This window comes from Haematobia irritans, chromosome 1 (genome assembly GCF_050003625.1).
Source record: "Haematobia irritans isolate KBUSLIRL chromosome 1, ASM5000362v1, whole genome shotgun sequence".
NCBI classification, from domain to species: domain Eukaryota; kingdom Metazoa; phylum Arthropoda; class Insecta; order Diptera; family Muscidae; genus Haematobia; species Haematobia irritans.
Genome location: NC_134397.1, coordinates 130,977,190 through 130,997,572, shown reverse-complemented (window position 1 = coordinate 130,997,572; position 20,383 = coordinate 130,977,190). Strand labels below are relative to the sequence as shown.

The window sequence follows — 20,383 nt, the reverse complement described above, 5'->3', positions numbered from 1 at the left end:
GGAACAACACTTTTTTCTTCTTCATATGGGGCCGTTTTGCCGCGATTTCGACCTTCAAACGCTCCAATAACGCCATATAATAGTCACTGTTGATGGTTTTTCTCTTCTCAAGATAATCCATAAAAATTATTCCATGCGCATCCCAAAAAACAGAGGCCATTACTTTGCCAGCGGACTTTTGAGTCTTTCCACGCTTCGGAGACGGTCACCGGTCGCTGTCCACTCAACCGAGTGTCAATTGGACTCAGGAGTGTAGTGATGGAGCCATGTTTCATCCATTGTCACATATCGACGGAAAAACTCGGGTGTATTACGAGTTAACAGCTGCAAACACCGCTCAGAATCATCACCACGTTGTTGTTTTTGGTCAAATGTGAGCTCCCATTTTGCACAGAGCTTCCGCATATTCAAATATTGATGATTGATATGACCAACACGTTCCTTTGATATCTTTAAGGCCTCTGCTATCTCGATCAACTTCATTCTTCATGGACTTTTTTTTTATTTTTTCGTCGGTAACCATCTCTTTCGGGCGTCCACTGCGTTCACCGTCCTCCGTTCTCATTTCACCACGCTTGAATTTTGCATACCAATCAATTATTGTTGATTTCCCTGGGGCAGAGTCCGGAAACTCATTATCAAGCCAAGTTTTTGCTTCCACCGTATTTTTCCCTTCAGAAAACAGTATTTTACAAAACACGAAATTCCTTTTTTTCCATTTTTTCACAATAACAAAAGTTGCTTCACAAAAGACGCTCTATCTCACAAACTAATTGACTTATAGATGTCAAATTTTGACACGAATCATTTGAAGGTTGGTACTATGTAAAACTAATATGCATTTAATGCTAGCGACGCCATCTATGTGTCAGACCGGGGACTTATCAGCCAACCTGTTAGGAGAAAATTGTCTCATTACCATTTTCGTCGTGAAATAAATTAACAACATAACCTTTTTCCACATGTTTGATTGTTTTATTTTAATTTAATTAATTATTATACACATTATTTTAACGATACTTAATATTTGGATTTTTTTTTAATAAATTATTGAAAATTATAAATAATAATCTTAAAAATAATCTTAATATCTATAAACATATTTAGGTATATACATATGTACATATATTAATTTAATTTTTGGTTATAGAAACCATCAGAGTAAATAATCCTTCCACAAGACAAATATTTCCGGTGATGTTATTATTTCTGAATTATCTTTAAATGTTTGATATATTCTTCCTGGTAGGATCTTCTTAAATTGTTTTCTTGTTGGATTTATTACCGTATGCTTAAACATTTTCCCATCAATCTGGTCATTAGTAGATATGTGATTAGCTTTTGAAATTAAATTCTTCAATGTCGTTGTTTCGTGTGTTGTGGATTCGGGAATTGCAATAAAATCGGCAATAATATTTGAATCGTCAGTATTGCCAGGTTTTTGTTGTGTTTTAAAATCATTGAAATGGAGATCCTGAACATTTGCAATTTCTTTGTTGTTCATGGCATTCATTTCGTTATCCAACCTATCCTTGGGTGTTTTTGATTTGGAAAGTACGATGGGGTAAAATGTTTCCTTTACACTTGGTCTTTGTGTTATAGGACTTCCATTGAGAATATTACTTAATGAAGTTGAGTCATCATATTCAGCAGAATAGTTAGTCTGTTCTTGAGTTGTGTGATTCATTGGTTGAATATGGAAAACAGTCGAGTTTTTATCAGGTTTTACTACAATTGATTTATTCTTATATACATTATCGCTGAAATTTCTCGACTCGGAAAATATGCTGGAGTGACTGCTGTTGGTTGTACTTGGTCTAGGGGTTATGTCACTGGAATTTCTCGAGTTGGAGTAAAGGTTTTCGTTTACACTTGGTCTATGTGTTATGGAATTTCCATTGTGTTCGGTTTTGAAATTCGCGTCCTCGTTGATAATACTGTTACTTGAAGTTGATTTGCCAAGGGATATCCCTTCTGCAGAGTAATTAGTTAAAGGATTTACCTCTTCTTCTCTCAGATCGATGTAATAAAGATCAGGAGCCATTCCAATTTTATTCTTATTCATTGTAATATGCTCATTATTGATATCAAGACTGTCGTTGAGTTTTATCAATTTGGAAAGGATGTTTGAATTTACACTTTGTCTTTCGGGAATAGAATTTCTGTTGCTCTCTTTGGGAATACTGCTATTTGAAATAGGTTTAGTTGAAGAAATATTTTTACCAGAATGAATATCAGGAATTATTGAATTATTCTTCTGGTTCGCCTGGTTGAGTTTTCCTAATTTGTTTGTATAAAATTTTCCATGTATGCTTGATCTATGAGCATTGTATGAGCTTAGGAAATTTCCATTGTTTCCATTTGAGAAAGTCGTAATGGAGCTCATTTCAATTTTTGACGGTTTTGTGTCATGATTCTGGTTTAATACTTCAGGATTTTCCACAATATGGTCTGAGTTGGAGTGACTAGTTTTTGATTTCATTGTCAATGGAATATGGTTAGTAATTATTTTTCCAAACATATTGTTTATTGTGGACTCAGGTCCTCCTTTGATTGAATTAGTTTTTACTGGCACGAAATTCCGCATTTGTATTGATTGCAAAATCTTGGAAACATAGTCCTTTTGAGTTTTTCGAGAATTAACAATCTTTGCTTTTGGAATATATGGCTCATAAATCTTGTATTTGTATAAATTACGATTTTCCATAGATTTCGTCACTATTTTGACAAAGTCCGGTTTAAGGATATTGTTTGTATTTAAAATTTCAGATTTTCCAAAGTTTGCCTTATTTTTTCTACTCGATAACGGATACATTGATCCACAGGATGTATTGATTTCATGTTGTAGAATAAGAAATATGAATATAATTTTAAACATTTTTATACAAAGATTAACTGATGACTGCGTTATTCCTCATGATTATAACCACCTTAAATACGTTAACGTCTTCCTAATATTTGTGATCTAATTTACCTGTTAAAATTGTTCCTATCCCACGTTTCCTCACAAAAGAGTTAATAAAAAAATTCCTTCAAAATTAGAAAATCCCAATATTGTTCTCACTCATTTGGCTCTATGAATGATCTTTGAAATCACGCAATGTGAGGTCTTAATGAAGAAAGGGGTTTTCCACTTACATATGTTCTAGCACATGCCAAGAAATATGAAAATATTAAAATTAATACCTGAAATGAACAGCATGGGAGTCTCCCAATATGTTACTAAATGGGTTAGTCCATTGATTGGTTCGGGTCTTACTAATTGAATGAAAATCCTACATCATAATAATAATTCAAGGACAAAACAAAACAAAGAATTTTCTTTCACACAAGAAAAAAGAAAATGGGAGGAAAATTTATAGCATGTGTATACTGAAAAAAGAGTAAACCCTCCAGAGCACTAGAACCAATTTAAATTAATTTTAGGAACCTACTTTTTCTTAGTTAAAGTTACTCCAATATGAATAAGATTCCTTCATTTTAATATTTTATGTTCACGTAAGTTAAATTAACTAAAACGAGAAAAAATATACAGACTGAAACAAGTAAGGAAAGTCTAAAGTCGGGCGGAGCCGACTATATTATACCCACTTTGTAGATCTAAATTTTCGATACCATATCACATCCGTAAAATGTGTTGGGGGCTATATATAAAGGTTTGTCCCAAATACATACATTTAAATATCACTCGATCTGGACAGAATTTGATAGACTTCTACAAAATCTATAGACTCAGAATTTAAGTCGGCTAATGCACTAGGGTGGAACACAATGTTAGTAAAAAACAAGTAAGGAAAGTCTAAAGTCGGGCGGGGCCGACTATATTATACCCTGCATCACTTGGTAGATCTAAATTTTCGATACCATATCACATCCGTCAAATGTGTTGGGGGCTATATAAAAAGGTTTGTCCCAAATACATACATTTAAATATCACTCGATCTTGACAGAATTTGATAGACTTCTACAAAATCTATAGACTCAAAATTTAACTCGGCTAATGCACTAGGGTGGAACACAATGTTAGTAAAAAAATATGGGAAACATTTAAATCTGGAGCAATTTTAAGGAAACTTTGCAAAAGTTTATTTATGATTTATCGCCCGATACATATGTATTAGAAATTTAGGAAAATTAGAGTCAATTTTTCGTTTTTCGACAAAGCAGTGGCGACTTTACAAGGGAAATGTTGGTATTTTTGTCGAAATCAGAAAAACATATATATGGGAGCTATATCTAAATCTGAACCGATTTCAACCAAATTTGGCACGCATAGCAACAATGCTAATTCTTTTCCCTGTGCAAAATTTCAACTAAATCGGAGTTAAAAATTGGCCTCTGTGGTCATATGAGTGTAAATCGGGCGAAAGCTATATATGGGAGATATATCTAAATCTGAACCGATTTCAACCAAATTTGGCACGCATAGCAACAATGCTAATTCTTTTCCCTGTGCAAAAGTTCAACTAAATCGGAGTTAAAAATTGGCCTCTGTGGTCAGATGAGTGTAAATCGGGCGAAAGCTATATATGGGAGATATATCTAAATCTGAACCGATTTCAACCAAATTTGGCACGCATAGTAACAATGCTAATTCTACTCCCTGTGCAAAATTTCAACTAAATCGGAGTTAAAAATTGGCCTCTGTGGTCATATGAGTGTAAATCGGCCGAAAGATATATATGGGAGATATATCTAAATCTGAACCGATTTCAACCAAATTTGGCACGCATAGCTACAATACTAATCCTACTCCCTGTGCAAAATTTCAACTAAATCGGAGCAAAAAATTGGCCTCTGTGGTTATATGAGTGTAAATCGGCCGAAAGCTATATATTGGAGCTATATCTAAATCTGAACCGATTTCAACCAAATTCGGCACGCATAGCTACAATGCTAGTTCTACTCCCTGTGCAAAATTTCAACCAAATTAGGGTAAAACTCTGGCTTCTGGGGCCATATAAGTCCATATCGGGCGAAATATATATATGGGAGCTATATCTAAATCTGAACAGATTTCTTCCAAAATCAATAGGGATCTATTCTGAGCCAAAACATGTGTTCACGGACAGACGGACATGGCTATATCGACTCAGGAGCCCACCCTGAGCATTTTTGCCTAAGACACCATGTGTCTATCTCGTCTCCTTCTGGGTGTTGCAAACATATGCACTAACTTATAATACCCTGTTCCACAGTGTGGCGCAGGGTATAAATATGGGAAACATTTAAATCTGAAGCAATTTTAATTAAACTTCGCAAAAGTTTATTTATGATTTATCGCTCGATATATAGGGTAAGTGCAGCAAATGTGGTATAGGCTGGTAATGTGGTATAGTAGATTTTTTCTCTATCTAACAACGTACGAAGAACTAAACCAAGCTGAATAGATTGTGGCTGTCAGAAAATGAAGCTATCAAAGATCAATTTGATGTTTGCAACTCTTTCTTTGTGCCAGTTGAAAGAATTACCATTTACCCGTGTTCGAAGGTTTTTTTTGTGGTTCTTAATCATTTCGTTTTGTGTGAAGATATATTTTAAATTTATTAATTTTCGGATGTAAATAACTGACGAGTATTAAATAAGCATAAAATGTATGCAATTGCGATACACATATTGCATTTATTTTTTTTTTACAAAAAAATCTACATTATGGTGTACCACATTACCTGCACATTTTATGAATCCGTGCTTAATGTGTTTTTTAATAAATTCGCAAATATATCCGAAATTAAGGGTTTCTAATTTTTCGCTCATAGTTGCGTGGATGGCTAACACTAGTAAAGTGAATGTGGTAAAATCTTAGCCTCGTCGAAGAAAAACAAAAAATTTGGCTTTCGAAAAACAAATGGGTATACCACATTTGCTGCACTTACCCTATGTATTAGAAGTTTAGGAAAATTAGAGTAATTTTTACAACTTTTCGACTAAGCAGTGGCGATTTTACAAGGAAAATTTTGGTATTTTGACCATTTTAGTCGAAATCGGAAAAACATATATATGGGAGCTATATCTAAATCTGAACCGATTTCACCGAAATTTGGCACGCACATCTTAGCTCCAATGTTAATTCTACTCCCAATGCAAAATTTCAAACTAAATCGGAGTTAAAAATTGGCCTCAGTGGTCATATGAGTGTAAATCGGGCGAAAGCTATATATGGGAGCTATATCTAAATCTGAACCGATTTCAACCAAATGCATAGCTACTATGCTAATTCTACTCCCTGTGCAAAATTTCAATTAAATCGGAGTAAAGGATTGGCCAATATGGTCATATGAGTGTAAATCGGGCGAACAATATATATGGGAGCTATATCTAAATCTGAACCGATTTCAATAAAATTTGGCATACTTGACTACACTACTAATAGTACTCCTAGTGCAAAATTTCAACCAAATTGGAGTAAAACTCTGGCTTCTGGGACCGTATTAGTCCATATCGGGCGAAATATATATATAGGAGCTATATCTAAATCTGAACCGATTTCTTCCAAAATTAATAGGGTTCTATTCTGAGCCAAAACACATACTTGTGCCGAATTTGAAGTCGATTGGACTAAAACTGCGACCTAGACTTTGATTACAAAAATGTGTTCACGGACATACGGACATAGCTATATCGACTCAGGAGCCCACCCTGAGCATTTTTGCCAAAGACACCATGTGTCTATCTCGTCTCCTTCTGGGTGTTGCAAAAATATGCACTAACTTATAATACCCTGTTCCACAGTGTGGCGCAGGGTATAACAATATTGTCATGATAGCAAGATTTCATGTCTATAAAATAAGAATGCCAATTTTGTTTGCTATAGAAGACGCATTCCTTTTTTCTTGTCCAAATGAAGTGGTACTGTCCTCTGTGTTAATCGACTTAAAATGGATATCTTAACATGATAGAATTTTTTATTAAGGTCAACTTGACTTTAATAACTCTGAACAAGTATATACAGCAGTAAGTTCGGCCGGGCCGAATCTTAAATACCTACCACCATAAATCAAATATAATACCTTAAGGCCGGTACTCTGTTCGGTTTTCGCGTTGAAACTCCATACAAAACCAAAAAATGCGAAAAATTTGCGAAATTTTTTCCATTTGTGATACTTTGTTTTTTCGTGTTGAAAAACTGACGTTTATAGCACGGCGCCATTTGCAATGTGAATTAAGAAATAATTTATTTATTAAAAACTATTTGTGCGGGTTTATAAATCAAACACGGACCATATTTTTGTTCCGAAACTATACAAAGGATCAAAGGAATAGCAGATCAATTGCCCAAGGAAAAATAAAATGTTATTTTGTAAAAACAAGCAACAACCACCAACTTAATCCAATATCGCTCCCTGTAAAATAGCGCTCCAAGCTACCTAAAAAAACGCCGCTTTCTATGTGCGAAATAATGGTTTCCATAAAAATTTTTCGCAAGAATGAACATAGTACCGGCCTTTAGTTTGAAAACTCTTCGTCGTAGCGGGTTACTTGATAATATATAGATGACAGATATTCTCCTAAGCAGATCAGTTCAACGACACCCAGAGTAGGAATATGATCACCTCAAACATGTTTCAAGAGCAAAATGTTATATTCGGGCGGGGAACACGTAACATGTTTATTGCAATCATGTTATTTTCTCAGAAATTATGCATCTGATTTTGGCAACAATGTACATTTTTGGCGAGAAAACAACATTTTTGAGACAAAAATGTTCCATGTTGTCTGTCCAAAAATAACATTTTGCTCTTGAAACATGTTTGAGGTGATCATATTCATTCTTAAGGTGCAGTACGCTTCCCGGTTTTTTGAGTTTTAGAGGAATCATAAACATTTCGTTTAAGTATGCAAGAAAATGATCAAATAACGCCTTGATTAAATACCGCCATTATTCAAATAATTAGAAGAAGTAAAATCTGAAAATTTTACTTCCAGTTTCAAGCAATTTTCATGATTAGTGCGCCTTCTACACCCTCAAGAAGTGAAATCGGTCTATATGGTGACCTTACCAAAAACCATATAGTTAAATCGGGAGATCAGTCTATATGTGTGGAATGTCAAAAACATGCACCGATACACACCTAATTGTGGGTCTAATAAACCTACAGAATCTAGACCCCAAATCGGAGGTTGGGTTTATAAGAGGGAAATATAATACACAATATATTCTGAATATCTATTTATGGTTCTAAAAAACCTCCAGATTTCAAATTTCTAGAAGACCAAGAAGTAAACTCGGGAAATCGGTCTATATTGGGGCTATACAAAAACATGGACCGATAGGCACCATTTTCGGCACACATATTTGTGGTCATAAATTACCTCTAGATTTCCAATTTCAGGGAAATCGGGTAGAAACTATGGTTTATAGAAGCCCAAGAAGTAAAATCGGGAGATCGGTCTATATGGGGGATATACCAAAACATGGACCGATATACCCCATTTTCCACACACCTATTGGTTGTTCTAAATTACATCTTGATTTCAAATTTCAGGGACATCGGTGAGAAAATACAGTTGCTAGACGCCCAAGAAGAACAATCGGGGGATCGGTCTATATGGAGGCTATACCAAAACATAGACCGATAGAAAACATTTTCGGCAAACTTATTTATGGTCACAAAATACCTCTAGATTTCAAACTTTAAGCAAATCGTATAGAATGTACAGTTTCTAGAAGCCCAAGATCCCAAATCGGGGAGTCGGTTTATATGGGGGCTATATCAAAACCTAGACCGATGTAGCCCATCTTCGAACTTGACCGACCTGCAAACAAAAAACGCACCTGTGTCAAATTGCAGGACGATAGCTCTATTATTGCAAGCTGTAGCGTAAATACAACAGACGGACATGGTTATGTCGTCTTAGAATTTCTCCCTGATCAAGAATATATATACTTTATATAGTCGGAAGTCGATACTTCGATGTGTTTGAAACGGAATGATAAATTTATTATACCCCCATCACCATTCTATGGTGATGGGTGTAAAAATTATTCATAATCCATGAATCGTCCTTAAATTTGTTTACTTGTTGTATCTTGACTAGAAAACAAAATAGCATCCAAAAGTAGGAGATGTTTTTCAATACTTTATTTTTAAGACGTTTTTTATTTGAAACAAGCATTATTTCAACTTGAAGTCCAGTCTGATTTTGGAAATTTAAGTTGTCGTTAGCACGTATTAAAGGGATTTTATAGCAGAAAGCTTAAAAAACGAATAAATAACAATTTGTTTCCTAGAGTCAAGTACGCAAAACTTAAATTTAAAAGAGAATTGTGTCCTAAAAGTATCCCTACTTCGATTCTCCTCATCTTTGGCTCTGAATCAATAACACAATCATTAGATTAAAAACAAAATCTCTGTAACCAGGCATGAGTTTTTCAGTGCACAAATGAAGAATTAATATTGTACATTTTAACGAAAATAACTTCATCACGAACTTCGCATGGCACATATCGGCGCTTACAAAATACGTTAGTTTAAAATTTCTACAATTAACCTATATTTTCTTTCTTGGTGGGTTCACTTTGTGAATTTTCATTTAAAGATGGATAAAAAATTAGAGTTTAGACTATTTAAGCGTGTAAACAGTAAATCTTAAAAGCAGAAAAAATTGTAACTATTCTTGGAAAGTACTATTATAACTTGAATGTGAATGAAGTATTTATTTTATTGATTTACGGTCTTTTTCATGTACCTCTGTTATGCTTTAACTCCCAGTTAACAGATAGTAATATATTCCCTCCGGTTAACTTTAACTGAAACAATTTCAGCAGTTAAGTTCCTAACTGGCATATGGAATATATACACGCAAAGAAAAAAAAAACGTGTACCGAAAACGTTTTTCTTTTGTTAGAGTTTTTTGAATTGCCTCGAAAAGTATACACTTTTATCACCAAAAAAATTCGTTTGTTACAAAATGTTTATTTTTTAATAAAAAAAAGTTATTTTTGAACCAACAACACAGTCCATTTCGTTTATATCAAACACTGTTCTTTTCTGACTTTAGGTTTTTAATAAGACACATTTTACAATTCATAGTAAAAATTCAATATAGTAGAATGTAATGTTGAACATTTTTTGGAATCTTCCGACCATATCTGGAATATATGTAAAAAAAAACTTTGGTCGAAGCAGGTATCGAACCCACGACCCTTGGCATGCAAGTCGGACGTAGCAACCACTGCTCCACGGTGCCCAACTAAATGTATTTTTCTGTTAAATAAACTTTGTTTAATCGGCTCGTGGGCGCCGCAAGCTATGCTATATAAATATAACTTATATGGGTAATTGTCTATTGATGACAATAACGGCTACATGGCTCAGTGGATAGTGTGTTGGCTTACAAATTGCATGGTCCGCGGTTCGATTCTCCGTCCAGGCGAAAGGTAAAAAAAAATTTTAAACATTTATAAAATCGTATAATTTCTTCTACATTGTTTGTATTACAGAAAAAGGTGCTAAGAACTAAAAAACTTCGTGGAAGTGAGAAAGATGTGAGGGAAAATGCAATTAGCCAGAAAATTTTTTTTGAGTTAGTCTTTATGAAATTGTTTTTACATCCTGGAAAAGAATAAACGTTTATCACAAAAAGTATATACTTTTCTTCCAAATACACTTCCTTACAACGAAAAGCAAATGAGAAACGAACTTTGTTTGTCTAAAATTTCGTTTGGGAGGAAAGAAATATTTTTTTGCATGTAGGCAAGATGACAGGTATATCCATAGTATGGTTTAAAAGTTCGTTAGCTAACGGAGCACTAACGGCAAGTTTCAAGCCGTTAACTGGTTTTGTTCGGAAGTTGAAGTTGCGTGATTTCAATAGAAAAATGGACAGACGAACATATCTAGATTGACTCAGCATTTCACCGCAACCAAGAATATACACTGATTGAAGAAAGTCTCCATATAAGCTTTTTATTTTTTTATAAAAACGATGGCTTTTCTACAATAATAGAAATGAAACAAGTAAATAAAGTCTAAAGTCGGGCGGGGTCGACTATATTATACCCTTCACCATTATGTAGACCAAAATTTGTGTTGCCATCTCAACTCCTTCAAATTTGTTGGGAGTTATTATCAAGGTTTATATTCCCGTATACAAATATTTATATCTGAAACGATTTGGAGACAATTTTTTGTACATCTACAAAATCGCTAGAATTAAAAATTAAATCGGCTAATACCCTGGGATGAAGCACAATGTTAGTAAAAACAAATATATACGGCCGTAAGTTCGGCCAGGCCGAAGCTTATGTACCCTCCATCATGGATTGCGAAGAAACTTCATCTAAACACTGCCATCCACAATCGAATTCCTTAAGTTGCGGTAACGCTTGCCGATGGCAAGGTATCTTAAAACCTCCTAACACCATATTCTAAATTGTATGTAAGTCCATACGTGGTATATATTAAATCAAAAAAGATCGATCCAATACGTATATAATTCAGTTTGACAAAGTAGACATAAAATTTTGACAAAATTTTCTACAGAAATAAAATTTTAACAAAATTTTCTATAGAAATAAAATTTTCACACAATTTTCCGTAGAAATAAAAATTTTGACAAAATTTTCTATAGAAAGAAAATTTTGACAAAAATTTCTACAGAAATAAAATTTTAACAAAATTTTCTATAGAAATAAACTTTTGACAAAATTTTCTATAGAAATAAAATCTTGGTAGATTATTTTTGGCTCGAGTGGCAACCATGATTATGAACCGAATAAAATTTGAACAAAATTTTCTATAGAAATAAAATTTTGACAAAATTTTCTATAGAAATAAAATTTTGACAATAATGAAAATTTTATTATGAACCGAATAAAATTTTAACAAAATTTTCTCTAGAAATAAAATTTTGACAAAATTTTCTATAGAAATAAAATGTTGGTAGATTATTTTTGGCTCTAGTGGCAACCATGATTATGAACCCATATGGACCAATTTTTGTGTGATTGGACCAATTTTGGTATGGTTGTTAGCGACCATATACTAACACCACGTTCCTAATTTAAACCGGATCGGATGAATTTTGCTCCTCCAAGAGGCTCCGGAGGTCAAATCTGGAGAATGTTTTATATGGGAGCTATATATAATTATGGACCAATTCTGGCACAGTTGTTAAAGATCATATACTAACACCATGTTCCAAATTACAACCGGATTGGATGAAATTTGCTTCTCTTGGAGATTTCGCAAGCCAAATCTGGGGATCGGTTAATATGGGGCTATATGTAATTATGAACCGATGTGGACCAATTTTTGCATGGTTGTTAGAGACCATATACCAATATCATCTACCAAATTTCAGGCGGATCGGATGAAATTTGCTTCTCTTTGAGGCTCCGCAGCCAAAATCTGGAGATCGGTTTATATGGGGTCTATATATAATTATGGACCGATGTGGACCAATTTTTGCATGGTTGTTAAAGACCATATACCAACATCATGTACCAAATTTCAGCCGGATCGGATGAAATATGCTTCTCTTAGAGGCTCCACAAGCCAAATCTGGGGATCGGTTTATATGGGCGCTATATATAATTATGGACCGATGTGGATCAATTTTCGCACGGTTGTTAGAGACAATATACCAATACCATGTACCAAATTTCAGCCGGATCGGATGCAATTTGCTCCTCTTTGAGGCTTCGCAAGCCAAATCTGGAGATCGGTTTATATGGGGTCTATATATAATTATGGACCGATGTGGACCAATTTTTGCATGATTGTTAGAGACCACAGACCAACACCATGTACCAAATTTCAGCCGGATCGGATGAAATATGCTTCTCTTAGAGGCTCCACAAGCCAAATCTGGGGATCGGTTTATATGGGGGCTATATATAATTAAGGACCGATATGGACCAATTTTTCCATGGTTGTTAGAGACCATATACAAACATCATGTACCAAATTTCAGCCGGATCGGATGAAATTTTCTTCTCTTTGAGGCTCCGCAAGCCAAATCTGGGGATCGGTTTATATGGGGGCTATATATAATTATGGACCGATGTGAACCAATTTTTGCATGGTTGTTAGAGACCATATACCAACACCATGTACCAAATTTCAGCCGGATCGGATGAAATTTGCTTCTCTTTTAGGCTCCGCAAGCCAAATCTGGGGATCGGTTTATATGGGGGCTATATATAATTATGGACCGATGTCGACCAATTTTTGCATGGTTGTTAGAGACCATATATCAACACCATATACCAAATTTCAGCCGGATCGGATGAAATATGCTTCTATTAGAGGCCCCACAAGCCAAATCTGAGGGTCCCTTTATATGGGGGCTATACGTAAAAGTGGACCGATATGGCCCATTTTCAATACCGTCCGACCTACATCGATAACAACTACTTGTGCCAAGTTTCAAGTCGATAGCTTGTTTCGTTCGGAAGTTAGCGTGATTTCAACAGACGGACGGACGGACGGACATGCTTAGATCGACTCAGAATTTCACCACGACCCAGAATATATATACTTTATGGGGTCTTAGAGCAATATTTCGATGTGTTACAAACGGAATGACAAAGTTAATATACCCCCATCCTATGATGGAGGGTATAAAAATATGGGAAATATAAAGCTAGAGCTATTTTGATGCAATTGTACAAAAGAGCATTTATGATTTATCAGGCTATACATGTATATTCGAGATATAGGACAATCTTAGTAATATTTACAATTTTTGCTTCTCAGCAGTTGCGATTTTATAAGGATATTGTTTAAATCTCGCCAAGATATGTGGTCAATTGTGGTTGTGATATATTATTTGGCCAATTCGGGCGATATTTCCACAAATTCGACCGTTCTGTGGAAAGTTTGGCATTACAGTGTGTAGGATATGACTACGATATGGGGAAATAATCACAGAATTTTGTGTATATCTGACGAAAGCCCCAATATATTTGGCTGCCCGAAATTTTGAGAAAATACGTTGATAAATACGGTGATAAATATATATGGCAACTATATCTAACATAAATCTGAACCGATCTGAAAATCAATAGCGATTGTCTTTGAGCCAATGTAAAACTCTGTGCCAAAGTCGGACTTAAAATGCGAGCTGTACTTTGCACACAAAATTACATATACAGACAGACGGACGGACAGACGGGCATCGCTAAATCGACTCAGAATTTGATTCTAAGCCGATCGGTATACTAAACGATGGGTCTCAGGCTTTTCCTTCTAATGAGCGAATGATGCCTCTTATTACCAACAATTTTTTGGGTGAATAAATATCCCTTGAATTGTAAATGTGTTGAATTTAAACAAGGGAGTGTTACTACTTCCAAAAAAAGAGAACATACCCGCAATGGACTTTGATAGTATGAAACAACACGATTTTTTTTAATATTGAATTTATAGAAAATTTTCTCCATATAAAAAAAAATTATTTCTGTAGAAAATATACCTAAAACTTTATTTGTATCTAATTTTTTTCTAAATTTTATTTCTATCTAAAATTGTTTTCAAAATTTTGTTTTCCAAATTTTGTATTATAAAAAATTTTCTCAAAATTGTATTCCTACAAAAAATTTTCTCAAAATTTTATTTAATTTTGTTTTCAAAATTTTAATTCCATATACAATTTTATTTCTATATAAATTTTTCCAAAATTTTATTTCTAAAAGAAATTGGGCAACATTTTATTCTATAGAAAATTTGGTCAAAATTTTATTTCTATAGAAAATTTGATAACAATTTTATTTATATAGAAAATTGAGTTATCTATAGAAAATTTGATAACAATTTTATTTATATAGAAAATTGAGTTATCTATAGAAAATTTGATAACAATTTTATTTATATAGAAAATTGAGTTATCTATTAGTTGGAGAGGAATGTTTTGGAAAATTCTAGAAACATCAAAAATTCTACCAATCTACCAAGCAGTAAAACGACTTCATTGACATGTTTATCGACTTTTGGAAAAGCAAATAAATATTAAACTTTTAATATTTTAATAAGTATTTTATTATTACTATAAATAAATAAAGTTAAAGTAAGACTTGGTCAGTTAAATCTATAATTATCAACTACACTTATATATCAAAGAAACTATATTTAATCTAGGGAAGGCATTACGTCTGAAGAATATCTTATTTTCTTTGGAGTCCGGTAATCATTGTCCAATTTGAGAGATCGGGATCCTGGTCGGTATCTGATAAATGTATCTACGTCTTCTTCATCATCCACTAATGAAATAGGGGTAGCATTTTCAAAAGATGCCATGGGTTTAGATTTCGCTTCCAATTCAGGTTCGTTCGACAATGAATTATTTAATACACTCTGCGAATGTGCAGAACTCACAGTACTAGAATTAAAGGCGAGATCAATTGCTCCTGCTTCATTCTGAGAGTTTAATGTGGTGGATTCATATAAATTTCTAGTTGAGTTCAATGCGATCGATGTTGGAATTATAGTAGTTAAATCGAAATTCTCGATAATGTTCTCTGTTAGGTGGGATATAGAATCTTCAGTTGTGAAAATTTCCGTTACAGTATCATTAGTTGATATCGTGGACATTTCATTTTCTAAATCAGATTTCATAGTTGTGCTTTGAATTTCTGTATCTGAAGTGGTTGATCCAAGTGCAATGGTAACCTCTGAATAATCTTCGGTAGGGAAGAAATCAGAAGTTATAATATTCATTGTAGATTCCTGATATATTTCGGTGGTAGAAGAAAGAGTTGATGATATGACTTCAGTTTCGCCGTTGATTAAAGTTGTTTGGTCATCATAAAATCTTTGTGGAGTTTCTGTTGTAGAAAAGACATGATAGGTTTCAGTTTCGCTTTCCTCGTACGATGTTCTATTTTCATCCATTTTTAATAGGGATTCTTTCAAATTTGAAGAATATTCAGAAATTGAGTTTGGAGGTAAGAGCTGGGAATCTGTTCTAATTTGATTATCTTCTTCATGAGAAGTTGATATCGTGGATACTTCCAGAGATAAATTATCATTTTCGAACTCAGATTCCATAGTTGTGCTTGGAACTGCTATAGTTGTGGTTCCAAATTCAGTTGTAACCTCAGTATCGTCTTCATTAGGGAAGAAGTCAGAAGTTACGATGTTTGCTGTAGTGTCCTCTGATATTTCTGTGGTGTGAGAGAAATACTCGGTTAAAGATATGACCTTATTACCAGTTTCGTCTCCGATTGTAGTTGTATGGTCATCGGGGATACTTTGTGGATTTTCTGTTGTGGACAAAACTATTTCGCTTTCTTCATATGTACTTATATTTTCGTACTCTTTCAACAGGGATTGTTCCAGATTTGAAGAGTCTTGGGGAATTTCCTCTGATTCTGATATTATGTATTGAGAATCTGTTGTTGTTGGAGTATCTACCTCATGAGAAGAGGTGGTTTCAAATCTCTCTTTCAACAGGGATTGTTCCAGATTTGAAGAGTCTTGGGGAATTTCCTCTGATTCTGAGATTATGTATTTAGAATCTGTTGTTGTTGGAGTATCTACCTCATGAGAAGACGTGGTTTCAAATCTGTGTGTTGTATATTCATTTGTTGTAGAAGTTATAACGGAGTTCACATTTTCATTGATTTTTTCTTCAAAATTACCTAATGTAGTGAGATAGTTAATATCGGATTCCGTGGAAGACTTTGGTGAGAATATAACTTCTGTATCAAATTGGCCATCGTTAAAGTCATTCATAAAATTTTGTGAATTTTTTCTAGAAGAGTGAGCATCCGGATATTCTATTTCAGGTTCCAAGTTTGATACTTCCTTTTCAATTTTCCTTCCATCAAGATTTGAAATTGAAAATGTTTCGGAGGTTTCTTTGGATTTTGAATATGGTGTAGTGCTTTCAGAACCTATATCTTCATATTCCTTTGCTGTTGTAATAGTAACTATTGTAGATGTTTTATCCAATTCTTCAGTTGGTAAGGTACTGGTGTAAAATGTCTGTGTTGAATTGATATTCTGTTGTATAGTTGAATCTATTAGTTGTTCTTCTGTTTTGGAAAAAATCTCTGAAGATATCGTTTGAGAAGTTGGCTCTTCGGAAGGTTTATCTGTAGTAACAGTCACTCTGCTTGGGAGAGGTATTGAATGATCCAAGTCTGAAGTTATGCTAGACAAACTATCCCTTACAAAAGCCGATTCTGCAAAATCTTTTGAGATCGTTTTGCTTGACTGCTCTACTTTATCGTATATTGAGGTTCTAATCGGTTCCATAGATTGATCCTCGTGAAAACTCGTAGTAGTTCCATCATTATCCTTAATTGATTCATATGACTTTGTAAGATGGGTTGCTGTGATATCACTGTCGGAATACATTATACTTCTTTCATCATTATTAAGAGCCGTATTGTATTCAGATTCTGTGATAGAATATTCGAAAGTGGAAAGGCTATTCGAATATGTCGTTGTTTCAAAAGTATCAACATCTTCTGTTTGATCAAGCTCTGAGGTCGATTCGGTATTGATTTCCATCAAAGAACTTTCAGTTACAGAAGATACATCTGAGGGAAAATATGGGCCAGTAGTAGAAGTCGTATCAACCGAATTGTGGTTTAATTGTGCTTCTGTATCGATTGTGAAATATTCCATGGGAGGAATTGTTGTTCTCTCTTTACGATCTAAATCGCTGATTTCATTGTAATTAGCTACTGTGCTTAGAAAGTTTTCTGGCATCAAAATTGCATCTGTGGTAGAATAATTGGTGATCTCCGAGGTTGTTGATTCAAGCCATTCTGTGGTATGTTCCATGTCGGAAATTAAATTGGAAGTTGTGGATTCAAACCATTCTATTGTGTCCTTGGAGTCGGGAATTGAATTGGAGTTTATTTCTATCGGAGAATTATCTTTTATTGAACTTGCGGAATATCCCTTATCCTCGGTGGTTAGTTCAAGCATTTCGGGTTCTGTCGTTCGATTCAAATATTGATATGGGTTGAAGGCATTCTCAGTTGGAGTTGTTGAGTATGTGGTATACAACTCTATGTTGTTGTCGGTTGTATCCTCAACCCTTATGGTTTCTGAGGTGTGATCAACGTCTAATGTTGAACTAGTCGAAATTTCTGTTGGCGTTTTCAATGACTCTTCAGTTATTGGTATAGTAGAATCTTCATTTACTGAAGTTGTGGAAAATTCGGTGGTTAGTTCAGGCAATTCGAGTTCGGTGATTCGATCTACATATGGTGAAGGACTAAATATATTATCTGTTGTTGTTGCTGGAATAGTAGAAAGTTCGATATTGTCAAAGGTTGTTGTATCAATCCTTATAGATTCAGTGGTTTGATCGAAATCTGTTACTGAACTAGTTGAGATTTCCATTGGTAATGTAGAAGACTCTTCGACTAAAGAGGATGTAAACATGGTTGTTTGTTCCAACATATGCATGTCATTCGATTCTTCTACATCAATGATCTGTGGGGAATCAATTTCTTCTTGCGAGCTTTGGGTGATGGCAGATGTATATGTTGGAGTTTGGGTAGTTTGATCCAATGGTTCGCTAGAGGCAGTTGAAAATCCATCGTCTGTGGAATTTATTATAAAACCGTCGTCTCTAGACTCTTTAAGTGTTGTGACATCATTAATTGGTGTCGTATAATCATCAGAATTTTCATAAGTACTCTCATATAGGATTTGTTCCATAAATGACATAGTGGTGGAGGTAAAACTTTCCTCTTCAATGAATTTATCTGTCGAAGCGATAGACCTGCTGTCTTCTGTGGTATATGGATCAGTTGGATTTCGATCAGTAGTAGATATCGAATGGATAATTGAGTCTCTTGGAGAAGTTGTGTAGATAGTTTCATCGGTAGTTGACACAAGTACTTTAGAATTTTCAGTAGTTGTGGATTCTTCTGTTTGTTCCCAATTTAAATCAGTGGTAAATGTTCCCCAGTTCTCTACAGTTGATGATTCCAAAATTTGTTGCTCATTTGTAGTTGTCTCCAATAAATCAGTAAATACTTTTGTGATGGTCTCAAGGAAATTCGTCTCAGTGGTTTGGTCCAGTTTGGATGAACTAGTGTAATCTTCAAATTCCAATGAATTAGAAAATATTTCTTCGGGAGCAGCAACACCCGAATCCGTAGTAACAATCACCATGTCAGAGCTTTCTTCTTCAGGTTTCGCAGTGGTATAGTTGGGAGTAACTTTCTCAACTTTTCCATTTGACAACGGGCTCTCAGTTGGGGAGATGAGAGAAAATGTCCCTTCGGTAGCTACTATATCGGGGTTTGTAGTAGCAACTACTATTTCAGTTGTCTTCTCTCTAGGCCACTCCGTAGTGGGGCTAGGTATAATGTCTTCCTGGTTCGAATTGGTTATCTGTTCGGACGTCCCATTGGAAATATTGAATTCATTACTTCCATTTGACATTGGTACCTCAGTTGGGGAAAGGACGGAAAATGAGTCTTCTGTAGCGTCTACATAATCGTCCGTAGTAGTAGTAAATAATTCTTCAGTAGTGCTACCGACAGGCCACTCAGTAGTCAGAATCACAATATCTTCCTGGTTTGTATTTGGCAAATTTATTGATGTCCCATTGGAAATATAAACTCCAAAACTTCCATTCGACATCGGCCCTTCAGTAGTTGGAGAGTTGAGAGAAAATGTGTTTTCGGGAATTGCTTCAGAATTGTGCGTATCAAGAATTACTTCTTCAGTACTTGTATTTCCAGGCCTCTCAGTAGTGGAAGTAGGAAGAGAAATCTCTACTTTACTCGAATTGGGTAAACTTCCGTCGATTCCGTTCGACATAGGTGTCTCAGTAGTAGAGTTGAGAGTTTTATTGGGCAACTTTGACGATATCCCATTGCTAATTTCAAATTCGCCACTTCCATTTCCAGCAGGTTTTAAAAGATTCAATGACTCCAAAATCTTATTGACATAGTCATTGGCCCAAAATATAGGCTTTGTTATTGGCACATAGGGTTGATATACTTTATAGTCATATGGCTTACGATTTTTTATATACTTTTCTGCTAAATTAATGAATTCCTCTCGAGATTTGAACAGGTGATAAGATTGTACTTTAACTCCAGGTACATTTTTATTTAACGATATTTGATGATCATTTGTCTTAGGTTTTCCACTTGGATTATAGAAATTAATGTGTGCTTCAGTGTAACTAATTATATTAATTACAAAAGCTACCAGGAATATTGAAAATATCCTTGATGTCTTCATGGTTGCAATATTAAAAGTAAACTGTTCGGGAGTTAGGAGTAAGATGCTCTTTAAGTACTTCAGAGATATTTAATTTTAGTTTACGTTTTTTGATTTTATTACCTGTCCAATTGTATTTTTGGGACTCAAGGAGGTGTTTTTACTTATTGTCATTTCCAAAGATTCCTTACTTAATCTCATTTATCATTACCATAAAAAGGGGTTGTATTTGCTCT

At 34.5% G+C, this 20,383-nt stretch overlaps 1 protein-coding gene across 1 annotated transcript; it reads right to left on the bottom strand.

Moving 5' to 3' along the window:
* Nucleotides 1-15,026: 15,026 nt before the first annotated feature.
* Nucleotides 15,027-20,168, bottom strand: LOC142231627 (uncharacterized). Its single transcript, XM_075302263.1, has one exon. The coding sequence runs from the start codon at nucleotides 20,166-20,168 to the stop codon at nucleotides 15,075-15,077; it is 5,094 nt and encodes a 1,697-aa protein (XP_075158378.1). The 3' UTR covers nucleotides 15,027-15,074.
* Nucleotides 20,169-20,383: the final 215 nt, after the last annotated feature.